The sequence below is a fragment of the Ornithorhynchus anatinus genome, chromosome 5 (assembly GCF_004115215.2).
Source record: "Ornithorhynchus anatinus isolate Pmale09 chromosome 5, mOrnAna1.pri.v4, whole genome shotgun sequence".
NCBI lineage: Eukaryota > Metazoa > Chordata > Mammalia > Monotremata > Ornithorhynchidae > Ornithorhynchus > Ornithorhynchus anatinus.
The window spans coordinates 2,224,406-2,251,059 of NC_041732.1; the positions used below are offsets into that span (position 1 = coordinate 2,224,406).

The following is a 26,654-nucleotide window of genomic DNA, read 5'->3' on the forward strand; positions in this document are numbered from 1 at the left end:
CCAGCCTCGAGCCCCATTTTACAGAGGAGGGAGCTGAGGCACAAAGAAGTGAAGTGATTTGCCTGAGGTCACCCAGCGGACTAGTGGCGGAGCTGGGATTAGAACCCAGATCCTTCTGACTCCTAGGCCCATGGTCTTTCCACTTTACTGTGTGACTTTGGGCAAATCATTTGCCAACAAGAAGTGCAAGAAACCTTGACCTGAGGCAACCTGAGGCACCTTCGCCCTCTGCCCTCTCAGCCAGGTGAAGTGTTAATAGTTAGGGTGGATACAAGGTAATCGGGTTGTCCCATGTGGTCTTCATACCCATTTTGCAGATGAGGGAACTGAGACCCAGAGAAGTTAAGTGGCTTGCCCAAGGTTACCCAGCAGACACGTCTTCTGGGTTCTCTCGCTAAGCCACGCTGCTTCTCAGTAGCCACTCCGAGGTGGCCAGACCGAGTCAGGTCACTCGCGGAATTTCAGCTCCCCCAGAGAGCTCAAGTCTTGGGGTTCCTGGGGCTCCCTGGCAGCCTGGGCTAGGAGCCCTCGGGCAGCGGTGGCCAGTTTAGTCCCGGGACCAGCGGCAGGGCAGGACAGGGGCCTCCGGCTGGGCCGGGGCTCCCCGGAGGCTGCTGGACAATTAGAGGCAACGGCAGTGGAGGGAACGTGTCAGTAAGTCAGTCAATCATGTTTAATGAGTGCTGACTGTGTGCAGAGCACTGTAGCAAGAGCTTGGGACAGTACAACCCAAGAATAAATAATAACAATGGTATTTGTTAAGTGCTCACTATGTCCCAAGCACTGTTTTAAATGCTGGGGTAGATATTACATAAGCAGGTTGTCCCTCGTGGGGCTCACAGTCTTAATCCCCATTTTAAAGACGAGCTAACTGAGGCACACAGAAGTTAAGTGGCTTGCCCAAGATCACACTGAGGAAAAGTGGCGGAGGCGCGATTAGAACCCACATCCTCTGACTCCTAATCCTGGGCTCTTTCCACTAAGCCACGCTGCTTATTGCCTGCCCACAAAGAGTTTACAGTCTAGCAGGTCAGTCAGGCAGTCAGGCATTTTTATTGAGTGCTTACTGTGTGCAGAGCACTGTACTAAGTGCTGGGGAGAGGACACTATAACAATATAACAGGCACGTTCCCTGCCCCCATCGAGCTTCCAGTCTAACAGGTAAGGAAGGCTGCCCTCCTCACTCCCTTGACCCCTCACCTCTCTTGTGCTCATCCCCAGCCCCCCGCCCTCACCCTCCTGCTCCTTGCCCCCATCCCCTCATCTTCCTTCATAATAATAATTAAACTACAGCATTTATTAAGCGCGTACTATCGTCCAAGCTCCGTACAAAGTGCTCGGGTAGATGCAAAGATAATCAGATTGGACACAGTTCCTGCCCCCCAAGGGGTTCACAGTCTAAATAGGAAGTACTAGGATTTAATACTCATTTTATTAATGAGGAAACTGAGACACAGGGAAATTGTGATTCCTTTCCCCTCAGTTATCTGCCCCTCACCTTCCACCCCTTCCCCTCACCTCTTTGCCCCTCTCCCCACCCCCTCACCTCCCTGCCCCTCATCCACTGCCCCCCCCCCCAGGCCCCTCCAAGCCCTTTATCATCATCACCAGTGGCATTCATTGGGTACTTACTATGTGCAAAGCACCGTACTAAGCGATTGGGAGAGTATAACAGAATTCCCTCCCCACACAAACTTACAGTCTAGAGGGGGATAGACATTAATGTAAATAAATAATTTGTAATACGTGTCTAGATCTCTCAGAGCCAGTGTAGAGTGAGTGAGATGGTTGGATCCAGGGGAGGGAGGCTGGTGGGGCGAGGGGAGAAACACAGAGAGGGAGCGTGGAGATGGAGTGAGATGGTGGGGGGTGAAGGGGACAGGGAGAGGCCGAGACAGGTGCAGATGGACGGACAGACAGAGAGGGTGGGCGGTCAGAGGCCAAGGCAGGAGCTGATGGACAGAAGGACAGAGGCAGGGAACGGTAGAGGCTGAGGCAGGAGTAGACAGACAGATGCACGGACAGAGGTGAGGACATGTGGAGGCCGAAACGGGAGCAGATGGGCAGATGGAAAGACTGACAAGAGAGGAGGGCCCAGTTAGAGGCCAAGGCAGGTGCAGACAGATGGAAAGACAGAGGCGGGGACAGGGAGAGGTCGAGGCAGGCACAGACAGAGAAACAGGGGAAGGATCAGCGGAGGCCAAGATAGGTGCAGACGGAAAGACAGAAGCGAGGACAGGTTAGAGGCTAAGGCGGGTGCAGAAAGACTGGGTGGGGTGGGGGAGACAATAGTAATAACTGTGATACTTGTTAAGCACTTACTATGTGGCAAGCACTGTTCTAAGCCCTGGGGTACCTACAGGTTAATCAGGTTGGACCCAGTCCCTGTCCCACATGGGGCTCCCACTCTTTATCCCCATTTTACAGAGGAGGGAACTGAGGGTCAGAGAAGGGACATGATTTGCCCAAGGTCACATAGCAGACCTGTGGTGGGGCCAGGATTAGAACTCAGGTCCTTCTGAGTCAGAGGCCCGGGCTCTATCCTTTAAGCCCAGGACGACAGTCGGACGCCAGGCCGAGTTCAGACGGACAGAGAGGCAGAGGGGGGACAGTTAGAGGCTGAGGCAGATGCAGACGGGCAGAAAGACAGAGAGGGGACAGGGAGAGACCGAGGAAGATGCAGGTGGACGGACGCCGAGGACAGGTAGAGACCAAGGCAGATACTGACGGACGGATGGGCAGACGGAGGAGGGACAGGCAGATACTGACGGACAGACGGATAGACAGGGGAGACAGGGAAAGGACAAGGCAGATGCAGACAGATGGACCGATAGATAGAGGAGGGGACAGGCAGAGGATGAGGCAGATGCAGAGGGACAGACAGAAAGACGGGAGGGTGACGGGCAGGACCAGACGGACAGAAGGAGGGGACAGGCAGAAGCTGAGGCAGAGACAGAGGACCGGGCAAGCGTAGATGAACAGACAGTCCGGAGGAGGGCAGGGGGCGGGCAGAGGCGGAGGCGACGCCGACGGACCGACAGAGCCAGAGCGAGTACCAGAACTGAGTTCTCATGGTGGTGTCCCACCCCACCAGGCCTCATTTTTCCCGGCCACAAGGCGGGGAAGCTTGGCCCGGGGGGCAGAGGGGACCGGGGGACAAGATGGGGGCCATCCAGGCCCGGGCCACCGACTGAGGTCAGGGAGGGTCCCGGGGCGGGGTCCCGTCCCTGGCATCGTCCCCCCGTCCCCTCCCAGCCACTTGGGAAGGGGAGAAGAGCTCCAGGCCCTGCTGTGCACATCTGGAGCTGATGTCAACAGCTGGGGCCAGGGCGGTGTCGCTGTTTTCCTGACGCTGGGCTGTTCCCCACTAGGCCTCTCCCGGGAAAGCAAGAGGGCGGGGGCAGGGGCGGGGAGGAGAAGGCGGGGGGCTGGGGGGAGAGAAAGGGGGGAGGAAGAGGGTCTCCCCTCCAGTCCCGGGCCCACAGCCCCCCTCCCCCCAGCTCGAGGCCTGCAACTTCCTCCGAGAGTCCCCCTGCCTGGCTGGGTCCCCCCCTGAGGCTGGACTGGGCCTTCAGCCAGGGCTAGAGGGTAGCCAGCACTCAGACAAATGTACACACACTCACACAAACACACATATGTCTGAGACACACACAGACACACACCTATAATGAGGCAGAGACACAGCGAGAGAAACACAGCCAACACACCCACACCCACGGGACCCGGACACCCAGCCGGTCGTCCTCGCTCGCGGGTTTCGAGAACGGCACACGCGGGCGCCCTTCCCGAGCCAGACCCACACCCACCCTTTCACCCACACAATCGCAGGGAAGACACTTGTAGGTTGCGTGCCCACGCATCCGCACACACACACACACACACACACAAACCCCAGGCCAGACATCCTTCCTTCACAATTTAGGACACACACCCTTTCTCCCACACAATCGCAGAGGATCCCTGCAGCGTGGGCGCGGGCGGGCACACACACAAACACACGCAGACACTCTTTCACCCTTCATTCGGGAATCCAAGAGCTCAGGCTGCAGTTGGGATGGGGGGGCGGGGGGGCGGGTGAGGGACAGAGGAGGGGGAAGTTGGGCTGAAGTTTAGGTCCAATCCTTCTCTTAACCCTTGGGGTACTGAGCCAGAGAGCCCCACTTCCTCTCCTCACCGCCCCCCCTTTCTCTCTGCTGCCGCCTCCTCCTTCAGCCCCCGAGGCGCGGGGTCCCCCTCTCCCCTTCTCTCCCCCTTCTTCCGGGGACGCAGGATAATGACAGGACACTTGTTACTGTCTCCACCCTGCCCGGCGGGGAATTCTTGGCAGGCTGTTTCTTGACAAGAGTTGTTACGTTATTGTAGGGTCCCCTGGCCACCCCCCCCTTATCATTATTATTGTTATTATGGTATCTATTAAGCGCTTACTATATGCCAGGCACTGTACTAAGTGCTGATAATAATGGCATTTGCTAAGCACTTACTATGGGTCAAAGACAGTTCTAAGCAGGGGGGAAGATACAAGCTAATCAGGTTGGACACAGTCCCCGTCCCACATGGGGTTCAGAGTCTTCGTCCCCATTTTTAAAATGAGGGAACTGAGGCTCAGGGAAGTGAAGTGATTTGCCCAAGGTCACACAGCAGACTAGTGGTGGACCCGGGATTAGAACCCAGGGCCTTCTGACTCTCTCCCTACGCTCTGTTACTGTAGAGTCCTCTAACCCCCTCCTGTCTGTATTTTGGGTCCCCTGCCCCCTCTCCCTTCAGCTCTGTTGCTTTGGGGGTCTTTGTCTCTACACCCTGCCCTTCCCCTCCCCTGACCCAGCTCCCCCTCCTTCAATAGCTCCTTCTCTCCGGTTGGGACCCGGTGGGGGGGCGAAGGAGCACTTGAGCTGGGGGAGGGGACCTTGGCCTAGATTCTCTGAAGACCTGCCCACGGCCCTGAAATCCCTCCTCAAATCCCATCTCCCCCAGGAGGCCTTCCCAGATAACTTCTTGATTTAACCCTAGGTTCACTCTTCTTTATTTTTATCCTTCCACATCGGTCTAGCTTCGGCGTCGGTGGCTGGCTTCCCCCCGCCCCACCGCCCACCGTTAGAGCGTAAACCCCTAGGAGAAGCAGGGTGGCCTAGTGGATAGAGCCCCGATCGGAGAGTCAGGCGGACAAGGGTGCTAATCCCCGCTTTCTGCCACTTATCTGCTGTGTGACCTTGGGCAGTTCGCTTCACTTCTCTGAACCTCAGTGACCTCATCTGTAAAATGGGGGTGAAGACTGCGAGCCCCATGTGGGACAGGGACGGTGTCCAACCTGAGAAGCTTGAATCTATCCCAGTGCCCGGTACGTAGTGAGCCCTTAACGAATACCATAAGAAAAGCTCCTCGAGGACAGGGGCCCGGCCTCTTGCTCGATGGCATCGTACAGTGTCCTGCCCGGCTCCAGAAGGACCAGTAACTGACTGGCTTGGTCAGTCTGGGGTCAAAGTTCCCATAAGTGGACAGAGACGGAGGGATCGAAAGAGAAAGACAGGTGGAGGCGGAGGGAGGGGAACAGCCCTACCGAAGTCATTCGTTCGTTCATTCAATCGTATCCGTTGAGCACTTACTGTGCGCAGAGCACTGTGCTAAGCGCTTGGGAGAGTACACTACAGCAATAAAGAGAGACCATCCCTGCCCACAACGAGCTCGCAGTCTAGATGGGGTGAGACGGACATCAGGACAAATAAATAGACGTCAATATAAATAAATAAATGGGGGAGGGGGGGTGTCCTCAGTAGAGAAGCAGCCTCGGTGAAGTGGATGGAGTCCGGGCCTGGGAACCAGCAGGTCATGGGTTCTCATCCCGCCTCCACCACTTGCCTGCTCTGTGACCCTGGGCAAGTCACTTCTCTGGGCCTCATCCACAAAATGGGAATTAAGACTGTGAGCCCCCCGTGGGACAACCTGACTACCTTGTATCTACCCCGGCGCTCAGAACGGTGCTTGGCACATAGTAAGCGCTTAACGATTACCATCGGTGACTCTGGTGGGGGGGGGGGGGCAGGGTGCCTGGGAGGGGGTCTCCTCTCCTACCGGGGGGAAATGGGGGGTGGGAGCCGGAGACTGTACACCCACCCCGCTCCCGCCAGCTGGACCGTGTGACTTTAAGGAGGGGGCCGACCCCTCCTCCTCCTCCCCCCCCCCCGATTAACCCTATGTGGGCCGGAGTTGTGCTAGTCGGGCGGTGCCCCCTCCCCCTAATACTGCCGGGGTGGGGGGCGATCGCGGGTGGAAGGAGGCCAGGCCGGAGGGCGGGTGGCAGGCCGGGGGTGAGGGGGAGGGCAAGGGGTGGGAGGGGACGAGGAGGAGGAGGAGGAAGAAGGGGAGGAGGAGGGAGGGAGGGGAGGAGGGCGGGGGAGAAAGTTGGGCTGCTTGTTTGGGTCCGGGAAAGAGGAGGCAGGAGAAAGGAGAGGCTGCGGTGAAGAGGCGGGAAGGAAAGAGGCCGGGGTCCGGTGCCCACCGCGGGCACCGCCAGAGGGCAGAGGGAAGGGCCCCGTCCCCTTCCCCCCCACCTCCGCCCCGGTGCCCGCCCCCGCCTCGGCCACGTCTTCGCCCAACTTTCTCCGGAGAAACCATCGGCCGCTCCGCCGCGGTGCCCTCTCGCCCCGCGCCTCGACGGCCCGTCCCATGAAGGGTTAGGCCGGGAGCGGGACCCCGGCCCCGACCCCCCCCCCCCCCACCAGCCCCGCTCGGACTGGCGGGTCCCCGAGGATGGGCAGATCCCCCGGCTGCCCGGCCCCGTGCCCGCTGCTCCTGCTCCTGCTCCTGCTGCTGCTGAGCTGGGGCAGAGGCCGGGCCCGAGATGGTGAGTCGCCCCGACGGGCACCGACACCCGGGGAGGGTGGGTGAAGGGCAGAGGGGGGTCACCCAGCCGGACCCCCGTCGTGCCATCCCAGGACGGAGTTGCCCCTCTGATTTGGGTCCGGCCTGGCCGGCAGGCATTGAAACACTTCTTCGTGCCACTCTCTGCCCACGATCCCTGCCCAGACGGTGGGCACAGGTGTGTGGGCAACCTAGCTGGACCACCCTCCCCCGGGCCGGTGACTCGACCTCGCCATCGGGACCACCGCGGAGCAGACCCGGCTGGGAAAAGAGGGGACCCACACCACCCGGCCTGTGCCCTGGGTCAGAGGGGGAGCTGAGGGAAGGAGGGCGGCAAGGCCCGGAGAGGGAAGAGACCCTCCGTGCCACCCAACCCAGACAGCCGGCAGCCCCGGCCCCGGGAGGGATCCTCTCCCTCATCAGATGCCCAGCCTGGGGTGAGCTGTGCCCCCCAGAGCCTGGATTTTTGACCCCGGACAGGGTAGTGAGATGGCTGGCGTCGGGGTAGGAGGCCTGGCGTGGGGGCAAGAGAGATGATCACGGAATGAGCAGGATCCTGACCACTGTTGAAGGGCTCCGTGCCCACTGAGAGAACTGGGGGTGGCAGGGACGAGAGAAATGGGGGGACCCGGGGAGGAGAAGCGGAGTGGCCTAGTGGATAGAACCCGGCCTTTGGAGTCAGAAGGACCTGGCTCCTGATCCAGGCTCCGCCACCTGTCCGCCGAGTGACCTTGGGCAGGTCACTTCACTGCTCTGCGCCTCAGTTCCTTCATCTGTAAAACGGGGATTAAGACTGGGAGACCCACCTGGGATGGGGACTGGGTCCCATCCGGCTTGTTTATCTACCCCAGCGCTTAGAGCAGTGCCGGGCACAGTGAGCGTTTAACAAATACCATTAAAAAAAAGAGGAAACTGGGGGTACCAGGGAGGAGACAACTAAGGGGACTGGGGAGGAGAGATCTGGGGGTACTGAGGAGAAGAGGACTAAGGGTGCCAGGGAGGAAAGTCCTAACAGGATCGAGAGAGCCGGGGATTCTGCGGAGGAGAGAACTGGGGGTGTTGGGGAGGAGACAACAAGGGACCGGGGAGGAGAAAGTTGGGGAGACTGGAGAGGAGATAACAAGGTACCGGAGCGGAGGGAGCTGGGGAGATCGGAGAGGAAAGGACTGGAGATACCGGGAAGGCGAGGATTGTTGGGATCAAGGATGACAGAGCTGGGGGTTCCAGGGAGGGGAGAGCCGAGGATGCTGGGGAGGAGAGCACGGAGGGGGAGAGAACAGGGCATATCAGGAAGAAGAGAGCTGGAGATAACAGGAAGGACAGAACTGGAAGTGCTAACGGGATGGAGAGAGCCGGGGGATCTGGGGAGGAGAGAACTGGGGGTTCCAGGGAGGAGAGACCCGAGGTTACAAAGGAAGAGAGAGCCGGAAGTCCTGGGGAAGTGAAAACTGGGGGTATCAAGGAGGAGAGAACGGGGGTACCAGGGAGGAGGGAACTCAGGGTGTCAGGATGCAGGGGATGTGGCAGGGACATACACTGTGCTGTGGGGAATGCTGGTCTGGGCCACTGAACCGTAACCCAGGGAGGGGAGCGGCAGGGAGGGAGGGAAGTTTGGGGGCAGGGGGTTGGGAGAAAGAGCCCCATTTGGGGGTGAGCAGGGTCGAGGCGGGGGCAGGGACAGAGGGAGGGCAGAACCAAGTGGAGGGGGAAGAAGAGGAGCAGGGTGGGGACACCAGCCCAGAGAAAGTTGGCATGTTGCCAAGCCTCCTCCTCCCACCAAGAATCAGTGTGGCTTAGTGGATAGAGCCTGGGTCTGGGAGTCAGAGGACCTGGGTTCTAATCCTGATCCACCACCCGTTTGCTGCGTGACCTTGGGCAAATAACTTCACTTCTCTGTGTCTCTCTTCCCTCAACCGTAAAATGGGGGTGTGAGCCCCATGTGGGATAGGGACTGCGTCCAACCTGATTAGCTTCTATCTACGTCAGTGCTTAGTACGATGCCTGGCACATAGTAAATCCTTAACAAATACCATTAAAAAAAAAAATCCCCCCCACCCAGGGAGCTGAGGATGTTACTGTTCTCGGGGGGAGGGGTCGCTGGGGGTCTTCACGCTCACTGGTCCTCCCCCCCCCCCCGACTCCGGGCCTGGAAGCCATCCGGTAGAGCAATCCATCGTGGCGGGAGGGTGGCCGAGAGGGCCTGGATGGAAGTGGCAGCAGGAGGGGGCGGAGGGTCCCTGAACAGCAGAATCTTAGGCTGCCTCGAACCCTAGGTTCCAGGCTCCATCTCACCAATCAATCAGTCGATGGTATTTACTGAGCGCTTACTGTGGGCAGAGCACTGTACTAAGGGCTTAGGAGAGTACAATAGAGTTGGTAGACACCTTCCCTGCCCACAATAAGCATACCGTTCCTTGTCTCTCTATCTCTTCTCCATCTTTGCCTCTTTCTCCTTGCAAGCTTGACTCTCTGCCTGTGTCTGTGCCTCTATGTATTTGTCTCTAACTCTGGGCTTCTCCCTGCCCATCTCTCTCTCAGTCTCTGATGGTCTCTGTTTCCATATGCTTCTTTCAGGGGCTTTGTGTCTGTCTCTGCCGCTTCCTGTTTGGCCCTCTCATCCTGTCTCTCCATCTCTCTATCTCTGCCGCTCCCCGCCGTCCTCTGACTCTGTCTCTCTCTCTCTCTCTCTCTCTGTCTCGCTCTATCTCTGAGCTTCTCTCAGTCTCTGCCTTTTTGCCCCTCTCTCTCTATCGCTACTGCTCCCTGCCTGACTCTGAATCTGCCTCTCTCTCTGTCTCTCTATCTCTGAGCATCTCTCAGTCTCTTCCTCTGTCTCTCCCCGTCTGCGCGTCTATCCCTGCCGCTCCCTGCCTTCCTCGGACTCTGCTTCTCTCTCTTTCTATCTCTGAACTTCTCTCAGTCTCTGCCTCTCTGCCTGTGTCTCTGTCTGTGTGTCCATCTCTGCTTCTCCCTGCCTGCCTCCGCCTCGGCCTGCCCCTGCCTGTCTGTGTGCGACTCTAGCGCTGTGCTTCTCTCTGCCACCGTCTCTCCGTCTCTGAGTGTCTCTCTAGTTCTCAGCTTCTCTCTCTCCGCCTCTGTCCCAGAGTCTCCGTCCGTCTGATCTCTGGGTTATGTTTATCGGGGCGAGCGGGCGTGGGAGGCTGGCGGCGGCCGGAACTGACCCCGTGCCAGAGGCCTGGCTGCTGGGTCCCCCGGGGGACCGAAGGGCCGAGGGTCCAAGGGCCTGGCTCCGCAGCTCCCAGACTCTGGGGGCCTGGGATGGTGACCCTGTCTGCTGCCCCCTCCTCCTCCCGCCCCCAAAGCCCCCATCCCCCCAGGCCGGGACCCAAGAGGAGAAGCCCCTTGGCCCCCAGCCAGGGCTCCGCGTGGGGGGAGGGGGCGGGCAGGTGAGCCGCCCCCCCCCCCAGGCCCCCACCCAGAGGGTGACCAGAAGCCTCCGGCCCCTCAGGGACCCCACCATCCCCTCCCGGTTCCACGCCACTCCCTCATTCTGAGCTCACCGCCCAACTATGTGTGGGGAATGGAACAAAAGCCTGCGCAGGCCAGTCCCTCCTGGACTCTCCGGCCTCCATGGCCACAGCCCGCCTGACATTGCCGGGACGGATGGATGGAGACCCCCGGGCTTCCCGGACGACCCCCTCCCTGTGCTCTGAACTCGGGCCTTGTCCGGGCTTGCTTCCCCCCACCTCCGTGCCTCCCCAGCTGGAGCTAAGCCGGGGCTAGCAGGGGCTGGGGGTTAGGGCAGGGGGGTGCCTGGGGAGGGGGACGGGAGGAGCGGAGTCCCACACCACCTGCCCATTTCCCGAGAAATCAGGTTCTCCGGGGCATAGGGAGGAGCCAAGCCAGGGCTGGAGGAGGGATGGCAAAATAGAAATACACTGGAAACAACCCCCAGCCCGGCTTCATCACCCCTAGCTCCCAGACCCCGACTCCACCACTCCTGGCCCCCCGCCCCTGATTCCATCACCCCCGGCCCCCAGCCTGGTTACCCCCGGCTTCACCAACCCTAACCCCCAGCCCCAAAGCCCCCAGCTCTAATAATAGTAGTAATTGTGGTCTTCGTTAAGCGCTTCCTATAATAATGATGGCATTTGTAACGATGATGGCTTGCTATGTGCCAGGCACTGTACTAAGCGCTGGGGTGGACATCAGATTGGACACAATCCCTGTCCCACAGGGGGCTCCCGGTCTCAATCCCCATTTTACAGGTGAAGTCACTGAGCCACAGAGAAGCAGAGTGACTTGCCCCAGGTGGCACAGCGGACAAGTGGCGGAGCCAGGATTAGAACCCATGATCTTCTGACTCCCAGGCCCGTGCTCTATCCACTACGCCACGCTGCTTCTCCGCCCTCCAGGCCCCGCTCCACCCCTCCAGCTCCACCACCCCTAATCCCCAAACCCCGGCTCCTCAACCCCAGCCCCACAGCCCCCAACCCCAGGCTCCATAGGCCCAAATCTCCCAGCTCCACAGCCCCCCGACCCCACAGAGCCTCAACGTCCCCCTCCAAAATCATCAGTCCCCGAGTCCCAAGACCCCAACCCCTCCCTTCCCTCACTAACTGAGGCGGGGGGCCAGAGGGGTAAGCGATCTGACTTCGATCCCTCTCTGGTCCCCCAGCTCTGGAAGCCGTGTTCCTTGAAAACCCCCAGAACCTGACGACGTCCCTGGGGAAGAGCGCCCGGCTTCGGTGTTCCATCCGGCTGGGCGGGGAACCGCCCGAGGTCAGCTGGCTGCGGGACGGACACCCGTTGGACCTGGCCGACAGCAACCAGGTGCAGGTGCCCATGAGCGACGACGACGACTGGATGGTCACCAGCGAGCTCAGGTACCCGACCGGGGGCTTCCCCCGGGGCCTACCCCCACCCCACCCCCAGTCCGCTCCGAGTCCCCCCACAGGCCACCCTGCACCCTGGCTACCTTGGGCTCCCCCCACTCCTAGACCACCCCCAGCCCGCCCCGCCCCCGGCTTCCCCCAGGACCCTGAGCATTCATTCAAACGTATTTATCGAGCGCTTACTGGGTGCAGAGCACTGTACTAAACGCTTAGGAGACTACAACAATGAACAGACACAGTCCCTGCCCACAACGAGTTACAGTCTAGAGGAGGACGAGCTAACTGGCTCCCCCCACCCCTGGCCCATCCCCAGCCCAAGACTCCCCCGGCCTCCCCCCCGGTGGATTCCCCCGACCCCCAGTTCACCCTCAACCCACCCCCAGCCCAGCTCACCCCCTTCCCTCCAGCGTGCTGGCTGCCGAAGGCTCCCCTAACCCCCAGACCACCCTCGGCCCACCCCGCCCCCATCTTCTCCCCAGAATCCTGACCATTCATTCAAACGTGTTTATTGAGCGCTTACTGAGTGCAGACCACTATACTAAATGCTCGGAAGAGTGAAATGATAGACATATTCCCTGCCCACAACAAGCTTACAGTCTAAAGGATGAGTTTACAGGCTCCACCCACCCCCGGTCCATCCCCGGCCCAACCCACACCCGGCATCCCTCCAAGCACCCTGGCTACCAGCTCCCTTCACCCCCAGCCCACCCCACCCCTGATCCACTCTGCCCTCAGTTTCCCCCCAGCCCCCGGCTGCCCCCCGGCTGACCTCCCCCTGCCCCAACTCCCAGCTGTAGCTGAGCAGGAAGGAGCCTATGCTCTGGGACCCTCTTTCCCAAAAGCAACCGTGACCTCCCCGCGACCCGCCACCGCATGCCAGCTGCCAAGCACGCCTGGCCTTGGTCCCGCCCCCACCCTGCCTTTCCTCGTTGTAACTTTATTTATTCATATTAATGTCTGTCTCCCTCTCTAGACTTTAAGCTCACTGTGGGCAGGGAATGTATCTGTTATATTGTTACACTGCGCTCTCCCAAGAGCTTACTAAATGCCCCACTCATAGTAAGTGCTCCATAAATGCCACTGACTGACTGACTGGACCCCAAGCCCAATTAATAAGTGGAATTTATTGAATGCATATTAGGTGCAGAGCACCATCCTAAGTGCTTGGGAGAGTCCACTACAACAGAATTAGCAGACGCGTTCCCTGCCTTTATTGAACTGACAGTCTAGAGACTCTCCACTCCCATCCCTGCCCCCGTACCCCTTAGCCCTTCCCCGGGCACCCTGCCCAACCCCCTCCCAGGCCTCCTGTCCCTGGCCAGGCCCCGGACCAGGCCCCGACCCCTGCCACATTCTGCGCCCCCAGCCCGCGGCGCCAGCCCCTCACCCGCGTTCTCTCTTTCTCTCCCCCGCAGCATCTCCTCCCTGCAACTGTCGGATGCAGGGATCTACCAGTGCTCCGTCTTGGTTGCGGGGAACCAGCTCCTCTCCAGATCAGCCCATCTGGGGCTGGAAGGTGAGTCCTGAGGGGCGTCGGGGGTCGGGGCAGGGAGGAGATGAGCAAACTCTGCCGGAAACCGGGACGGGGCCGGAAACGTAGGAGGAGAGGACCCAGATGCCTGGCTTCCCAGCCTGAGGGTTTGGCAGGGCCCAGGCACCCAGGTTCTTCCCCCATCCCCACTGGCTCGCCAGGCGGGACACTCAGGGTGCCCCACTGATCCCCCCTCCTCCCTCTCCCCCTTCCCTAGGCCTGCCCTTCTTCTCCGAGGAGCCCGAGGACCTGGTGGTGGGGGCCGCCACCCCCTTCAACCTGAGCTGCAGCGCGCAGGGTCCCCCAGAACCGGTACAGCTGCTCTGGCTGTGGGACGGGGTCCCCCTGCACTCTCTGCTGGACGTCCTGGCCCGGCCCCCCTCCACGCTGTCTCTGAGCGGTGAGCCTGCCCCCGCGGGAGCGGACGAGGATGGGGAGACCCGGGAGGCATCCCCCACTGCCCCCCGACCTCGCCTCCCTCAGCCCGACGCTCGCCGAATCTACCAGCCTCCCCGACCCTACTCGGGGGGGCGGGGGGGTCTTCCCACCTCTGAACTCTTCCTGCTGCTTCAACTCCCGCCCAACCATTCAGTGGGTATTTATTGAGCGCTTACTGTGGGCGGAGCACTGGCCTAAGTGCTCGAGGAGCAGCGTGGTCTCGTGATTTGAGCCAGGGCCTGGGAGTCGGGAGGACCTGGGTTCTAATCCTGACTCTACCATTTTGTCAGCTGTGACTTAGGGCCAGTCACGTCACTTCTCTGGGCCTCAGTGACCTCATCTGTAAAATGGGGATTAAGACTGTGAGGCCCATGTAGGACAGGGACTGTGTCCAACCCAATACGGTTGTACCCACTCCAGCACTTAGTACAGTGCTTGGCACATAGTAAGCCCTTAGCAAATACCATGATTACTATTATTATTATTATGAGAAGCAGCGAGGCTTAGTGGATAGAGCCCGGGCTTGGGAGGCTGAAGTTCATGGGTTCTAATCCCGGCTCTGCCACTTGTCTGCTGTGTGACCTCGGGTAAGTCACTTAACTTCTCTGTGCCTCAGTTCCCTCATCTGCAAAATGGGGATTAAGACTGCGAGCCCCATGTGGGACAACCTGATTACCATGGATCTACCCCAGCGCTTAGAACAGTGCTTGGCACGTAGTAAGCGCTTAACAAATACCATCACTATCATTATTATTATTATTATTGGCACATAGTAAGGGCTTAACAAATGCCACTATAATCATTATTACTATTTTTATAGTTGAGAGAGTACGGTAGAGTTACATTACATCCCCGTCCTCAAGAACCTTAAGTAAAGCGGGCATTAAAGCCCGCTGTGAACACTGGTGTCTGAACCTCCGTCTCTCTCTGCTTCACTTCCTGCCTCCGTCTAGGTCATCTCTCTTCTCTGTTTCTGAATGTCTCTCACTCGGGAGTTGACAATCCAGCAATCAGTCAATATTTATTAAGCGCTTACTGGATGCAGAGCGTTGTGTTAAGCCAGTCAATCCTATTTATTGAGCGCTTACTGTGTGCAGAGCACCATACTAAGCCAATCATATTTATTGAGCGCTCAGTGTGTGCAGAGCACTGTATTAAGCCAGTCAATCATATTTGACCGCTTACTGTGTGCAGAGCACTGTACTAAGCCAGTCAATCATATTTATTGAGCACTCACTGTGTGCAGAGCACTGTACTAAGCCAGTCGATCATCTTTATTGAGCACTTATTGTGTGCAGAGCACTGTACTAGGCCCGTCAGTCAATCATATTTATTGAACGTTTACTGTGTGCAGAGCACTGTACTAAGCCCCTCAGTCAATCATATTTATTGAGCGTTTACAGTGTGCAGAGCACTGTTCTAAACATTTGGGAGAGTATAACACAGCAGGACTGATAGACACGTTCCCAACCGAACTCGATCCTTTTTCTCTGCCTCTCTCTGCTCCATTTTGTCTCTTTCTGCCTCTGTCTCTACCTCTTCTTTTCCTCTTCAGCTCTTGGGTGTCTCTCAGCTGGTCTACCTCCGTTAAAAGTCCTTCCGTCTCGGTTTCTGTCTTTCCCCACCCCCCTCGCCCGGTCTCTATTTCTACCCAAGGTGTGCGCTGTCTCTCTGTCTCTCTCTTCCTCTCCACTGGTTTCTTCTCTCTTCTCCTTTTCTATCTCTGCCTTCCCTGCCCCGCCTCCCCACTCCGCCCCCAACCCCTCCCACTCCCCCGAAGCCCCCCACTCCCCCAACGCCGGCCCCCCGCGGCCCCGGCCTCTCAATGGTTCCCTTGTCTCCCTCTCGTCTCCAGGCCTTGGCCCTTTTGTGCCCAGCCTCTGAAAGGTGCTTTGTGGCTGGAGGCGGCAGCTCTGGGTGGGGGGGCTTGGGGGAGGGGGAGCAGTGATCTCGAGGGGAGGCGGGCACCGTGTCAGCCCACCCCTCCCCGTCTAGGCCCTCCCCACCGGGCCCACCGCCGACGGGGCCAAGGGCCGCCTCCCGACCCCGGCAATGCCCCGGGGGCGGGCACCCGGAAACTCTCTGCCCCGCTGTGCCCCTCCTCTCCGTTACTGATTGTAGGGTTGCCCCGTCCCCTTCCCCGCCGCCCTCCGTTGGCAGAGTCGCCCGAGCCCCGCTGAGCGGGAACAAAGCCAGAAAAGGCCCCAACCCAAAGCCAGGCCCCCGAACGCCAATCTCTTCTCACCCGCTTGGGCCGGCCAGGGGAGAGGCATCCTGGGCCCGGGGTCGGTTCCCACCCGGGCATTTCCATGGAGACGGCTTCCCTCGGCTGATGCCCGCGGGCTCCCGGGCGAGGAGGGCACATTAACTGCTTAGATGTCCCTGGCACCCCTTATTCCTAGCAATCAATCAGTGGCATCTGTTGAGCGCTTACTGTGTGCGGAGCACCGTAATAATAATCATAATTGCGGTATTTGTTGAGCGCTTACTATGTGCCAGGCACTGTACTAAGCGCTGGGGTAGATGCAAGGTAATCAGTTTGGATACGGTCCCTGTCCCACACGGGGCTCACAATCTCAATCCCCATTTTCCAGATGAGGTAACCGAGGCACAGAGAAGTGAGGTGACTTGCCCAAGGTCACCCAACAGACAAGTGGCGGAGCCGGGATTAGAAGCCAGGTCCTTCTGCCTCCCAGGCCCTGTTCTATCCACTAGGCCACACTGCTTCTGTATTAAGCGCTTGGGAGAGAACAACATAACAGACCCATTCCCTGACCACAGTGAGCTTACAGTCTAGAGTAGGAGATAGGCATTAATATAAATAAATTACGGATATGGACATAAGTGTTGTGGGACTGAGGGTTGGGGTGAATAAAAGGACCAAAGTGGGGCCAGGGTTTGAGAGAAGGGGAGTGTGGGGGCTATGACCCCTGCCCCAATATCCCCCGATTAGACTGTGAGCCCATCGATGGGCAGGTATGGTCTCTATCTGTTGCCAAATTGTCCATTCCAAGTGCTTAGTACAGTGCTCTGCACATAATAAGTGCTCAGTAAATACTATTGAATGAATGAATGAATGAATGAATCTAAACCCCACCAGCCTCCAGGGGAGCCCCTTCCGGACCCCCAGTGAGACGGGGTGACCGGGTGTGGCTGCCAGAAAGGGAAGGGAGAGATAGGGTCAGAGGTCAGAAGTGGCCAGGGAACATGCCTACCGACTCTGTTCTACTGTACTTTCCCAAGTGCTTAGTACAGTGCTTTGCACAGAGTAAGCACTCAATAAATACGATTGATTGACAGAAGTGGGGTTAAGCAGTGGGGTGCTATTAGCAGTGTGAGTTGGGGTGAACTTGCAGGGAGGGATAGAAGTAGGGCTAAGGTTGGGAAGAGGCTTGGGTGGAGGGGTTGGGGTGTGGAATGGAAAGGTGAGGATTGGGTTGGTTGGGGTGGGGAGGTGAGGGCCAGGAGGGAGTTTAATAATATTTGTGGTATTTGTTAAGCACTTATGTGCCAGGCACTGTTCTAAGCGCTGGGGTGGGTGCAAGCAAATCGGTTGGATACGGTCCCTGTCCCACAAGGGGCTCACAGTCTCCAGGGAACTGAGACCCAGAGGAGTGAAGTGACTTGCCCGAGGTCACACATCAGACAAGGGGCGGAACTGGGATTAGAACTCAAGTCCTTCTGACTCCCAGGCCCGTGCTCTACCCACTAGGCCACGCTGCTTGGAGTTTGGGTGGGGGGGTGAGGATTGGATTGGTTGGGATGAGGAAGGTGAGGGTGGGTCTGGAGTTTGGGGCTCAGGGTTCGGATCGGAGGTGGTGTCAAGGGGGGAATCACGGTCAGCTTCAGTGGCAGCAGAGGCTTGAGGGAGGGTCGAGGCCAAGGGCTGGGTTAGGGTTGGGGTGAGGTCAGGTTTGGATGGATCGGAGTTGGGGTCTGGGTCAGGTCAGGGTCTGGGTTAGAGTCAGAGTAAATCGAGTCTAGGGTCAGGGTTAGAGCTGAGATAAGGTCAGGGTTAGGGCCATGTTTAGGGCTGGGTTGGTGTCAGGCTAGGGCTGGGTAAGGTCAGGAGCTGGGATGGGGTCAAGGCTAGGGTAGGATCAGAGTTAGGGCCATGTTTTGGGCTTGGCTGGGGTCAGGTTAGGGCTGGGGTCAGGGTTAGGGCCATGTTTGGGATTGGTGTGGAGTTAGGGCTGGGTGGGGGTCAGGGGCTAGGACTGGGGTAGGGTCAGGGTTAGCGCTGGGGTCAGGAGTTAGGTTTAGGACCATGTTTAGGGTTGGGGTGGGGTCAGGGTTAGGGCTGGGGTAGGGTCAGAGTTAGGGCCATGTTTAGGGCTGGGGTGGGGTCAGGGTTAGGGCTGGGGTCAGGGGTTAGTTTTAGGGCCATGTTTACGGTTGGGTTGGGGTCAGGGTTAGGACGGGGGTAGGGTCAAGGTTAGGACCCTGTTTATGGCTAGGGTGGGGTTAGGGCCAGGGTAGGGCCAGGGTTAGGGCTGGTGTGGCGTCAAGGTTAAGGCCTGGGCTAGGGTGAGGGTTAGCCCCAGGTTTAGGGCCGGGGTCAGGGTTGAGGGGTAAGGTTCAGGGGACCGATGAGCATGGTGCCGCAGCTCAGGCTGCCGTCCGTCCGGGACTCCCCGCTGTCACCGGTGGTTCTGGACGGGGACAGCGGTGACTCGTCATGGGGACGACAGCCAGCAGGACCGGGGGCGGAGGTGACGGGGGGCTGAGTCAGGCCCGCGGAGCCAAGCCCGGGGCACCGAGAAACTTGGCTGCCCGGCTGAGGCCCCGGCTCGTGGTCAGGACAGGGTGGGGGCAGGGACAGGGACGAGGGGGAGGGGGAAGGGGACCCCACCCTGAGAGACCGGGGGGGTCTGGGCCTATAGCGGGGCACTGGGCAGGATCGGAGAATGGAATGGTGGGAGAGTATGTGTGTGTGTGTGTTGCATATTTTGCCATCTGTGTTTCCTGTGGTATGGTATTTGTTAAGCGCTTACTATGTGCCAGGCACCGTACTAAGCATTGGGGTAGATACAAGCAAATCGGGTTGGACACAGTCCCCGTCCCACATGGGGCTCACAGTCTCACCCCCCATTTTACAGATGAGGCAACTGAGGCGCAGATAAGTGAAGTGATTTGTCCAAGGTCACATAGCCGACAAGTGGCCGAGCCGGGATTAGAACCCATGACCTTCTGACTCCTAGGCCTGCGCTCTAACCACTACTCCACAAGAGTCATATTGCATATACAATCTGCATATACAATCTGGGCGTGAAGGATGTGTGTGAATGTGAGGTTGCGTGCCTCTGTGGGAAGACAGCAGTGACCGGGGAGGAGTCTGCCTATAGGGATTTGGGTAGGTCCTTTGAGAAGGGGGTACATCTCTAGGTGTAACCATTTGGGTGTCTATCCGGGTGCGTGTTTCTGGGAGTGTACACGCCTGCCTTTGTGTGGGTTTGAGTGTGTCCGTCTCTGAGAAGTCCGTGTGTGTCTCCGTGGGGCTGTCTATGCGCGGGTATCTCTGGCTCTGGGTTCGGGAGCGTGTCTGTCTAGGGGAGCGTCTCCCTGTCCTAGAGAGAGGGAGCGGCCGTGCATCTGAGGCTGTGTAAGCGCGTCCCCCCGTGTGTGTCGGAGGGCATGGGGTTAACCCCGGTCTTCCCCATTTGGAAATTGGGCCGGCGCCCCGGGGTTCCATTCCTCTGTCGGAAACGCGGGGGCGTGGGGGGGGGGGGGCACATCTGGGAAGCACATCTGGAGGGGGAGAGGGGGCCGGCCACGGCTTTGCGGTGAAAGCCTGGCCCTCTAGCTCCGCAGTTTTTTCCAACCGTCCCTCCCTGCCTCCGCCTCCCTACCTCTCCGCCTTCCTTCTTCTCTGTCTCCCAGACAGCCTTCCTCTGCCTCCCCTTTTCCCTGCCTCTACCTCCCTGCCTCCCCTTTTCCCTGCTTCTCTGCCTTTACCTCCCTGCCTCATTGCCTCCCTGCCTCTACCTCCCTGCTTCCTCTTTTCCCTGCCTCTCTGCCTCAACCTCCCTCTCTCTGCCTCAACCTCCCTGACTCTCTTCCTCCCCACCGTCCTGCCTCTACCTCCCAGCCTTTTTGCCTCCCAGCCTCCCCTTTTCCCTGCCTCTCTGCCTCAACCTCCCTGTCTCATTGCCTCCCTGATTCATCGCCTCCCTGCCTCTCTTCCTCCACCTCCCTGCATCTCCCTGCCTCACCTTGAACTTTCCCTTCCCGGGGATCAGAATCAGGGCAAGGGTCCCTGTAGCGGGGATCCCTGGAGAGCCCTGGATCTGGGGGAGCTCAGAGGGATCCTGCCCGTTCTAGGGGGCCCCAGGGCTCCTGCCCCCCAGGGGAAAGCCAAGGGGAGTGGAGGCTGAGGGTGCGAGGAGTCTGTAAGGCGCCCCTACCCCCACCAGTGCCCTGCCGGAAGTGGCTGCGCTCCAGCCCCCTCCCCCGAGGCTGAGTCAGGCTGTGGGGAGCAAGAATGCTGCCAATCTTCAATGGAACCGTTGCGAGCAGCACCCACCCATCCCCCTGTCCCCTTCCTTCTCCTCCCCCCTGCTCATCCTCCCTGCCCCGGGCTCCCTCGGGGGTCCGGGTGTGGACCATCTTTGGGACCCCTCAGTGGCTGAAGGGAGCGGGAAGGGGCGGAGAATCTCTCTCTCTCTGTCTCTCTCTCACACACACACTCACACACAATCCCTCTGCTCCTGCAGGCCCTCCCTCCCCCTCCGGGCCGGGCAGAGACCCCCCCCCCCAAAAAAAACACACCTCCCAGAGACCCCATGGCAGGTGTGGGGGCTCCATCTCCCAATCTCAGGGAGCGATGGTTCCGGGCCCCGGGGCCAGCCAGGGCACCTTGCCCACAGCTGGCGCTCCGGCCCCAGGCTTGGGGGTCTGGGCTCCAAGCCCATCCCAATCTGGCTGAGTCAGAGGGGCAGGGGCAGGGGCCGGGGCAGAGCAGGTGCCCCTCCCGCCGCCCCCGTCGCCCAAATGGAACGAAGATCCGGCCTGGATGCCCCCCGCCCCCATCCCGTGACTCAGTCAGAAAGCAGCCAGAGCCAAGGGCCAGGCCTCTTTCCCCAACCCCCACCCACACCACCTGGACAGCATCCAGACACTGCCCCATCTCCTCACCCCCTTCCTACCCTCTTCTTCCCCCCAATCCTGACCCCCTCCCTACTCTCTCCCCTCACCAAACCCCTTCCCTATCACGGGCTCAGACTGGATGCACTCAACTCCATGTGAGGGGCAGAGCTGCCAGGGAAGTGGGGGGCTGGACTTCCTAAGCGTGGCATCATGCCCGCTGACACAGTTTCCCAAGGCTCGTGACCTTGGGTGAGAGTAGTGATGGATGGTATGTATTTCCCTTTACCCCACGACACCCTCCCCCCTCCACCCCTCCACCGCCATCGCCCGCCGCCTTCCGGAAGGTTCCTCCTCCCCCGCCTGCAGCTGCTGACCCAGAGAAATCTCGTCTCTTCCCAGGATAAGAGGAGCGAGTGCCCGGAGGAGGGGGGTGCTCAAGGGAGCTATGGCACCCAGATGGGGAGGGGGAGGAGGAGGAGGAGGAAGAAGAATGGAGGAACTGGACAGGAGAGACAGCGAGGAAACAGGCGCGGGGATACGGTCGGTTAGTCGATCACCTTTATTGAGTGCTTACTGCGTGCAGAGCACTGTACTGAGAATCTGGGAGAGGACAATATAACAATATAAAAGACCCATTTCCCTGCCCACAGTGAGCTTGCAGTCTAGAGGGGGAGACAGATATTAATACAGATCAATAAAATGACGCCTACGGACATAAGTGCCGTGGGGCTGGGAGGGGGGATGAATAAATGGAGCAAGTCAGGGCGATGAAGAATGGAGTGGGAGAAGAGGAGAGGAGGCTTTAGTCAGGGAAGGCCTCTTGGAGGAGATGGGCCTTCAATAAGGTTTGGAAGGTGGGGAGAGTGGGGGTCTGTCAGATACGAAGAGGTGGGCGGCGAGATAGACGAGGCACAGCGAGTAGGTTGGCATTAGTGGAGTGAAGTGTGCGGGCTGGGTTGGAGCAGGAGGGTAGCGAGGTGAAGTAAGAGGGGGTAAGGGGATTGACAGCTTTCAAAAGTCAGTGGTGAGGAGTTTCTGTTTGATGTGGAAGTGGATGAGCGCCCACTGAAGGTACTTGAGGAGTGGGCTTGTTTTGTGGTCTGTCTCCCCCTTCTAGACCGTGAGCCCATTGTTGGGAAGGGATCGTCTCTATCCGTTGCGGAATTATGGTTCCCCAGCAGTTAGTGCGGTGCTTTGCCCACAGTAAGCGCTCAGTGAATACGTATGAATGTTCGAATGAATGGACGGACTGAATTGAGGAGTGGGGAAACCCGGATTGAACGCTCGTATCGAAAAATGATAATAACGTTGGTGTTTGTTAAGCGCTTACTGTGTGCAGAGCACTGTTCTAAGCGCTGGGGTAGATACAGGGTAATCAGGTTGTCCCACGTGAGGCTCCCAGTTAATCCCCATTTTCCAGATGAGGTAACTGAGGCCCAGAGAAGTGAAGCGACTCGCCCACGGTCTCACAGCTGACAGGTGGCAGAGCCGGGAGTCGAACCCATGACCTCGGACTCCGAAGCCCAGGCTCTTTCCACTGAGCCACGCTGCTTCCCCTAAATGATCCAGGTAGCAGAGTGGAGTGCGGACTGGAGCGGGAAGAGAAGAGGGTCAGGGAGGTCTGATGTAATCGAGGAGGGATAAGTGCTTAGATGAATGTGGTAGCGGTCAGGATGGGGAAGCGAGATTTTGAAACCGGGATTACGCTAGGGGAAGGACAACAGAAGGACGAGAGAGCAAACTGTGGAGAAGGGCCTACAGAGACCTGGCCCTCAGGGAACAGAAATGGTCCTAGCTGGGGAGATTAGAGGCTGGAGGCTTGTCTGGGGAGGCTGGGAACTGGGGTGTGGAGGCCGGTGGTGGAAGGCTGGGCCGGGGACTCGGCTTTGGCGGCTGGGGGTTGGAGGCCGGACCGCGCAGTGGACTGTGAAGGCTAGGGAATGGGCTGCGGAGGCTGGAGGCCGGACTGTGGAGGCCGGGGGCTGGAGGCAGAGGGCTAGGCTTTGGAGGCTGGGGCCGACAGGGGCGGGGGCAGGCAGGCGGCTTTGCGTGGTGGAACGGCATGGGCTTGGGAGGCGGAGGAGGTGGGTTCTAATCCCGCCACGTGTCTGCGGTGTGACTTAAGTCTTGAGGCAAGTCGCTGCACTTCTCTGGGCCTCCGTTACCTCATCTGTAAAATGGGGATGAAGACTGTGAGCCCCACGTGGGATAACCTGATTACCTTGTAGTTACCCCAGTGCTTAGAACAGTGCTTAGCCAATAGTAAGCTCTGAACAAATACCATTATTATTATTTGCAGGTGGGACTAGCAGAGTCAGAGTAACACCACCCACCTTTCCCCCCCCAACCCAAATCCCCCTAAGACCCCCTGATGACCCCCCAGAAGCCCCCACAGCCCCTGGGGGCAGATGCAGGAGGGATCCTGGAGGCCCCTTCCGCCCTGCCAAGCCTACTGACCCCGGCCGGGGTCCTTTACCTCCAGGGTTAAACAAGACCTCGTCCTTCTCCTGCGAGGCCCACAATGCGAAGGGAGTCACCACCTCCCGGACGGCCACCGTGAAAGGTGAGCTCGGTTGGGTGAGGAGAGAGGAGGGAATCTTTTCCCGAGAAAGCCAGCGGGAACTGCGGTAGCCTGGGCCGGGGAGGCCGATCTGACCGGGGGAGGCGGGCGGAGGGGTGGGCAGGGGAGAGGGGCAGAGGCACGGGGGAGAGGAGTGGGGCCACGGGCGGGGTCTGGGACTCCCCTGACCCGATCCGGTGCTCCCCAGTGCTCCCTCAGCGTCCCACCCACCTCCGCTTGGTGTCCAGCAGCCCCACGGAACTGCAGGTGTCCTGGGAGCCGGGGCCCAGTGGGATATACCCGCTGACCCACTGCACCGTCCAGGTGAGTAGGGGGAGGCGGGAGGGCCCGTTTGGCGGTGCCCCGGGGGTCAGGAGCCCCAGTCTGGCCGGTTCCCAAAAGGGAGAACTGTCTGAGTCCCCAACCCACTGACCCTCCCCTCCGGCTTTTCCACTTTCATTTCCCCCGAAGCCGGGGGCAGAGATGCGGGGGGAGGGGGGCTTGGGGTCAGATGTTCTCAGGGAAAACAGAAGTGGAAGTCAGGTCTGGGTCCTGGATCCCCCTACGAGGCTCCCTGGCCTCAGCAATCCTGCTTCCCCTTCCTCTTACCTCCTTCCCTCTCCTGTCTTGCCCCACTCCGGGGCCAAAAGTCAAGCGGGAGCCCAGCTCTCCCCCTCCCTCCGGGGCCGGGGGAACGCGAATATTTTCTTTTATGGTATTCGTTAAGCACTTACTGTGTGTCAAGTGTTGTTCTAAGCGCTGGGATAGATGCAGGTTAATTTGGGGGGACACCGTCGCCGGCTCACACGGGGCTCACGGTCTAAGTAGGAGGGAGAACAGAAGAACCGAGGCACGGAGACGTGAAGTGACTCGCCCGTGGTCACACAGCAAGGAGGTGGCGGAGCCGGGATAAGAACCCAGGTTCTCTGACTCCCAGAGAATCTTTCCACTGGGCCATGCCGCTTCTCACACCTCTCCCGCTCCCTCCAGGGCCGGGGGGAAAGGCCCCCAGAGCCCGGGGCTAGAGGAGACCCAGATTTTCCTCCTCCCACCCTCTCCCCCTCCTTCTCCCTCTCCACCCACTCCCCTGGAGCCCAAGAGGCGAGGGGGGAGTCAGAGGCTGAAGATCCAGAGAGCAAACTTTTTTGTGTGTGTGTGGTATTTGTTAAGCGCTGACTATGAGCCAGGCACTGTTCTGAGCGCTGGGGCAGATATAAGGTAATCGGGTTGGACACCGTCCCGGTCCCTCATGGGGCTCACGGTCTTAATCCCCATTTACAGATGAGGGAACTGAGAGCCGGAGAAGTGAAGTGATTAGGTCACACAGCAGACAAGAGGCAGAGCGGGGATTGGAACCCAGGTCCCGCTGACTCCCAGGCCCGGGCTCTATCCATTAGGCCACGCGGCTTCCACCGTTCTCCGCTCTGCTCCTGGCCCGCTGTGTGACTGTGGACAGGCCACTTTCCCTCTCTGGGCCTGGGGGAGTAATATAATCCTTGCCTCTCCCTGGCTCACAGGGGCGGGGTGAGGATACAGTGAGATCACCCAGGCCAAAGTGGTTTGGATAAAAACGTTAAAGGGTGTTGAACAAATTCAAGATAGCATTACGCGGTTGCGTTATTTAATTGTGGAGTCTCGGCGGCAGAAACCGATCGTGTGCAGAGTGCTGGATTAGGTTTTTAGGGGAGAAAGATAAGAAGTAAAAAGGCTACAGTCCCTGCCTTCTGGGGAGTTTACGATCTAATGTGGAAGGCAGAAGACCTAAAAAGTAAATTATACATATCTATAAGTAATTTATATTAATGTCTGTCTCTCCCTCTAGACTGTAAACTCGTTGTGAGCAGGGAACGTATCCATCGACTCTGTTGTATTGTTCTCTGCCAAGGGCTTAGTACAAGGCTCCACCCAAAGTGAGCGCTCAATAAATACCACTGATTGACACCATAGTCATTATTATCATCACGGAATTTGTTAAACGCTTCCTCTGTGCCAGGCACTGTACTGAACACTGGGCTGGAGAGGTAGGCGGTGCGGATACGAACAAATTGTGTTGGACACAGTGCCTGTCCCACATGGGTCTCACAGGCTCAATTCCCATTTTAGAGATGAGGGAACTGAGGCACAGAGGAAGTGAAGTGACTTGCCCAAGGCCGCACAGCAGACGAGTGGCGGAGCCGGGATCAGAACCCAAGTCCTCTGACTCCCAGGACAGGCGATGCTGCTTCTCTGGATGGTGGCCTAATGGATGAGCCCGGGCCTGGGAGTCAGAAAGACCTGGGTTTTAATCCCACCCCCTCTGCCTCACTGCTGTGGGACCTTGGACAAGTCATTTCACTTCTCCTTGCCTCAGACTCCTCATCTGTAAAATGGGAATTAAGACCGCGAGCCCCTGGTGGGAGATGGAATGTGCCCAAACTGATTAGCTTTTTCATTGGTTCATTCAATCGCATTTATTGAGCGCTTACTGAGTGAAGAGCGCTGTACTAAGCGCTTGGAAAGTACAATTCGGCAACAGATAGAGACAATCCCTACCCAACAACGGGCTCACGGTCTAAAAGGGGGGAGACAGACAACAGAACCAAACAAGCAGGCATCAATACCATCAGAATACATAAATAGAATTATAGAGACGCATCATTAATAAAATAGAGTAATAAATAGGTACGAATATACACACCGGCACTTAGTACAGTCCCTGGCATGTAATAAACGCTTAACAAATAACAAAAATCACAGTTATCTACCCTAGCGTTTACTGCACCACCTGACACATGGCAAGCACTTAACGAAGACCATTTTTTTGAAAAAAACGGTAAAATGGGGATGAAATACGAGGTCTCCCTGCCCCCTTAGATTGTGAGATCCACTTTAGGATAGAAGTTGGGTCTGACCTGATTGTACCGTATCCTCCCACCCAGCGCTTACCACGGTTTGGGGCACCTGATAAGCGCTTCCCGGACACGGCGGTTTCGGGTGGGCAGCTGCCGTGTACCCTTGTGTGGTTGGGAGGTGTTGCGTAGCTGGATTGTGTGGCCCGGCGGTCCTGACTTCTTCCTCCTCCTCCTCCTCCTCCTCCTCATCCTCCCCGCCTCCCACCCCCGGCCGAGCAGGCGGTGCCGTCGGATGGGTCGGGGGCCGGGGGCTCGGACACCCCCCGGGGGGAGCCGCACACGCTCGGCACCGAGGTGCCCCCCTACGCCCTGCGGCTGGACGGACTGCAGCCCCTCACGGCCTATCACCTCCGCGTGGCCTGTGCCAGCGCCCAAGGGGTCTCCCCCTGGACGCACTGGGTGCCCGTGGAGACCCCGGAGGGAGGTAAGGGGGTGGC

At 58.8% G+C, this 26,654-nt stretch overlaps 1 protein-coding gene across 1 annotated transcript in view; it reads left to right on the forward strand.

Annotated features, from left to right (window-relative positions):
• Positions 1–6,382: 6,382 nt before the first annotated feature.
• AXL (AXL receptor tyrosine kinase) overlaps positions 6,383–26,654 on the forward strand; it is a 32,101-nt gene continuing 11,829 nt past the window's right edge. Inside the window, exons 1-7 of the mRNA XM_029066354.2 lie at positions 6,383–6,838; positions 11,495–11,702; positions 13,127–13,227; positions 13,460–13,642; positions 23,249–23,329; positions 23,535–23,650; positions 26,437–26,641. Coding sequence (XP_028922187.1) covers positions 6,745–6,838; positions 11,495–11,702; positions 13,127–13,227; positions 13,460–13,642; positions 23,249–23,329; positions 23,535–23,650; positions 26,437–26,641 — 988 coding nt within the window. The 5' untranslated portion in view covers positions 6,383–6,744. The remainder of the gene's footprint in view (positions 6,839–11,494; positions 11,703–13,126; positions 13,228–13,459; positions 13,643–23,248; positions 23,330–23,534; positions 23,651–26,436; positions 26,642–26,654) is intronic.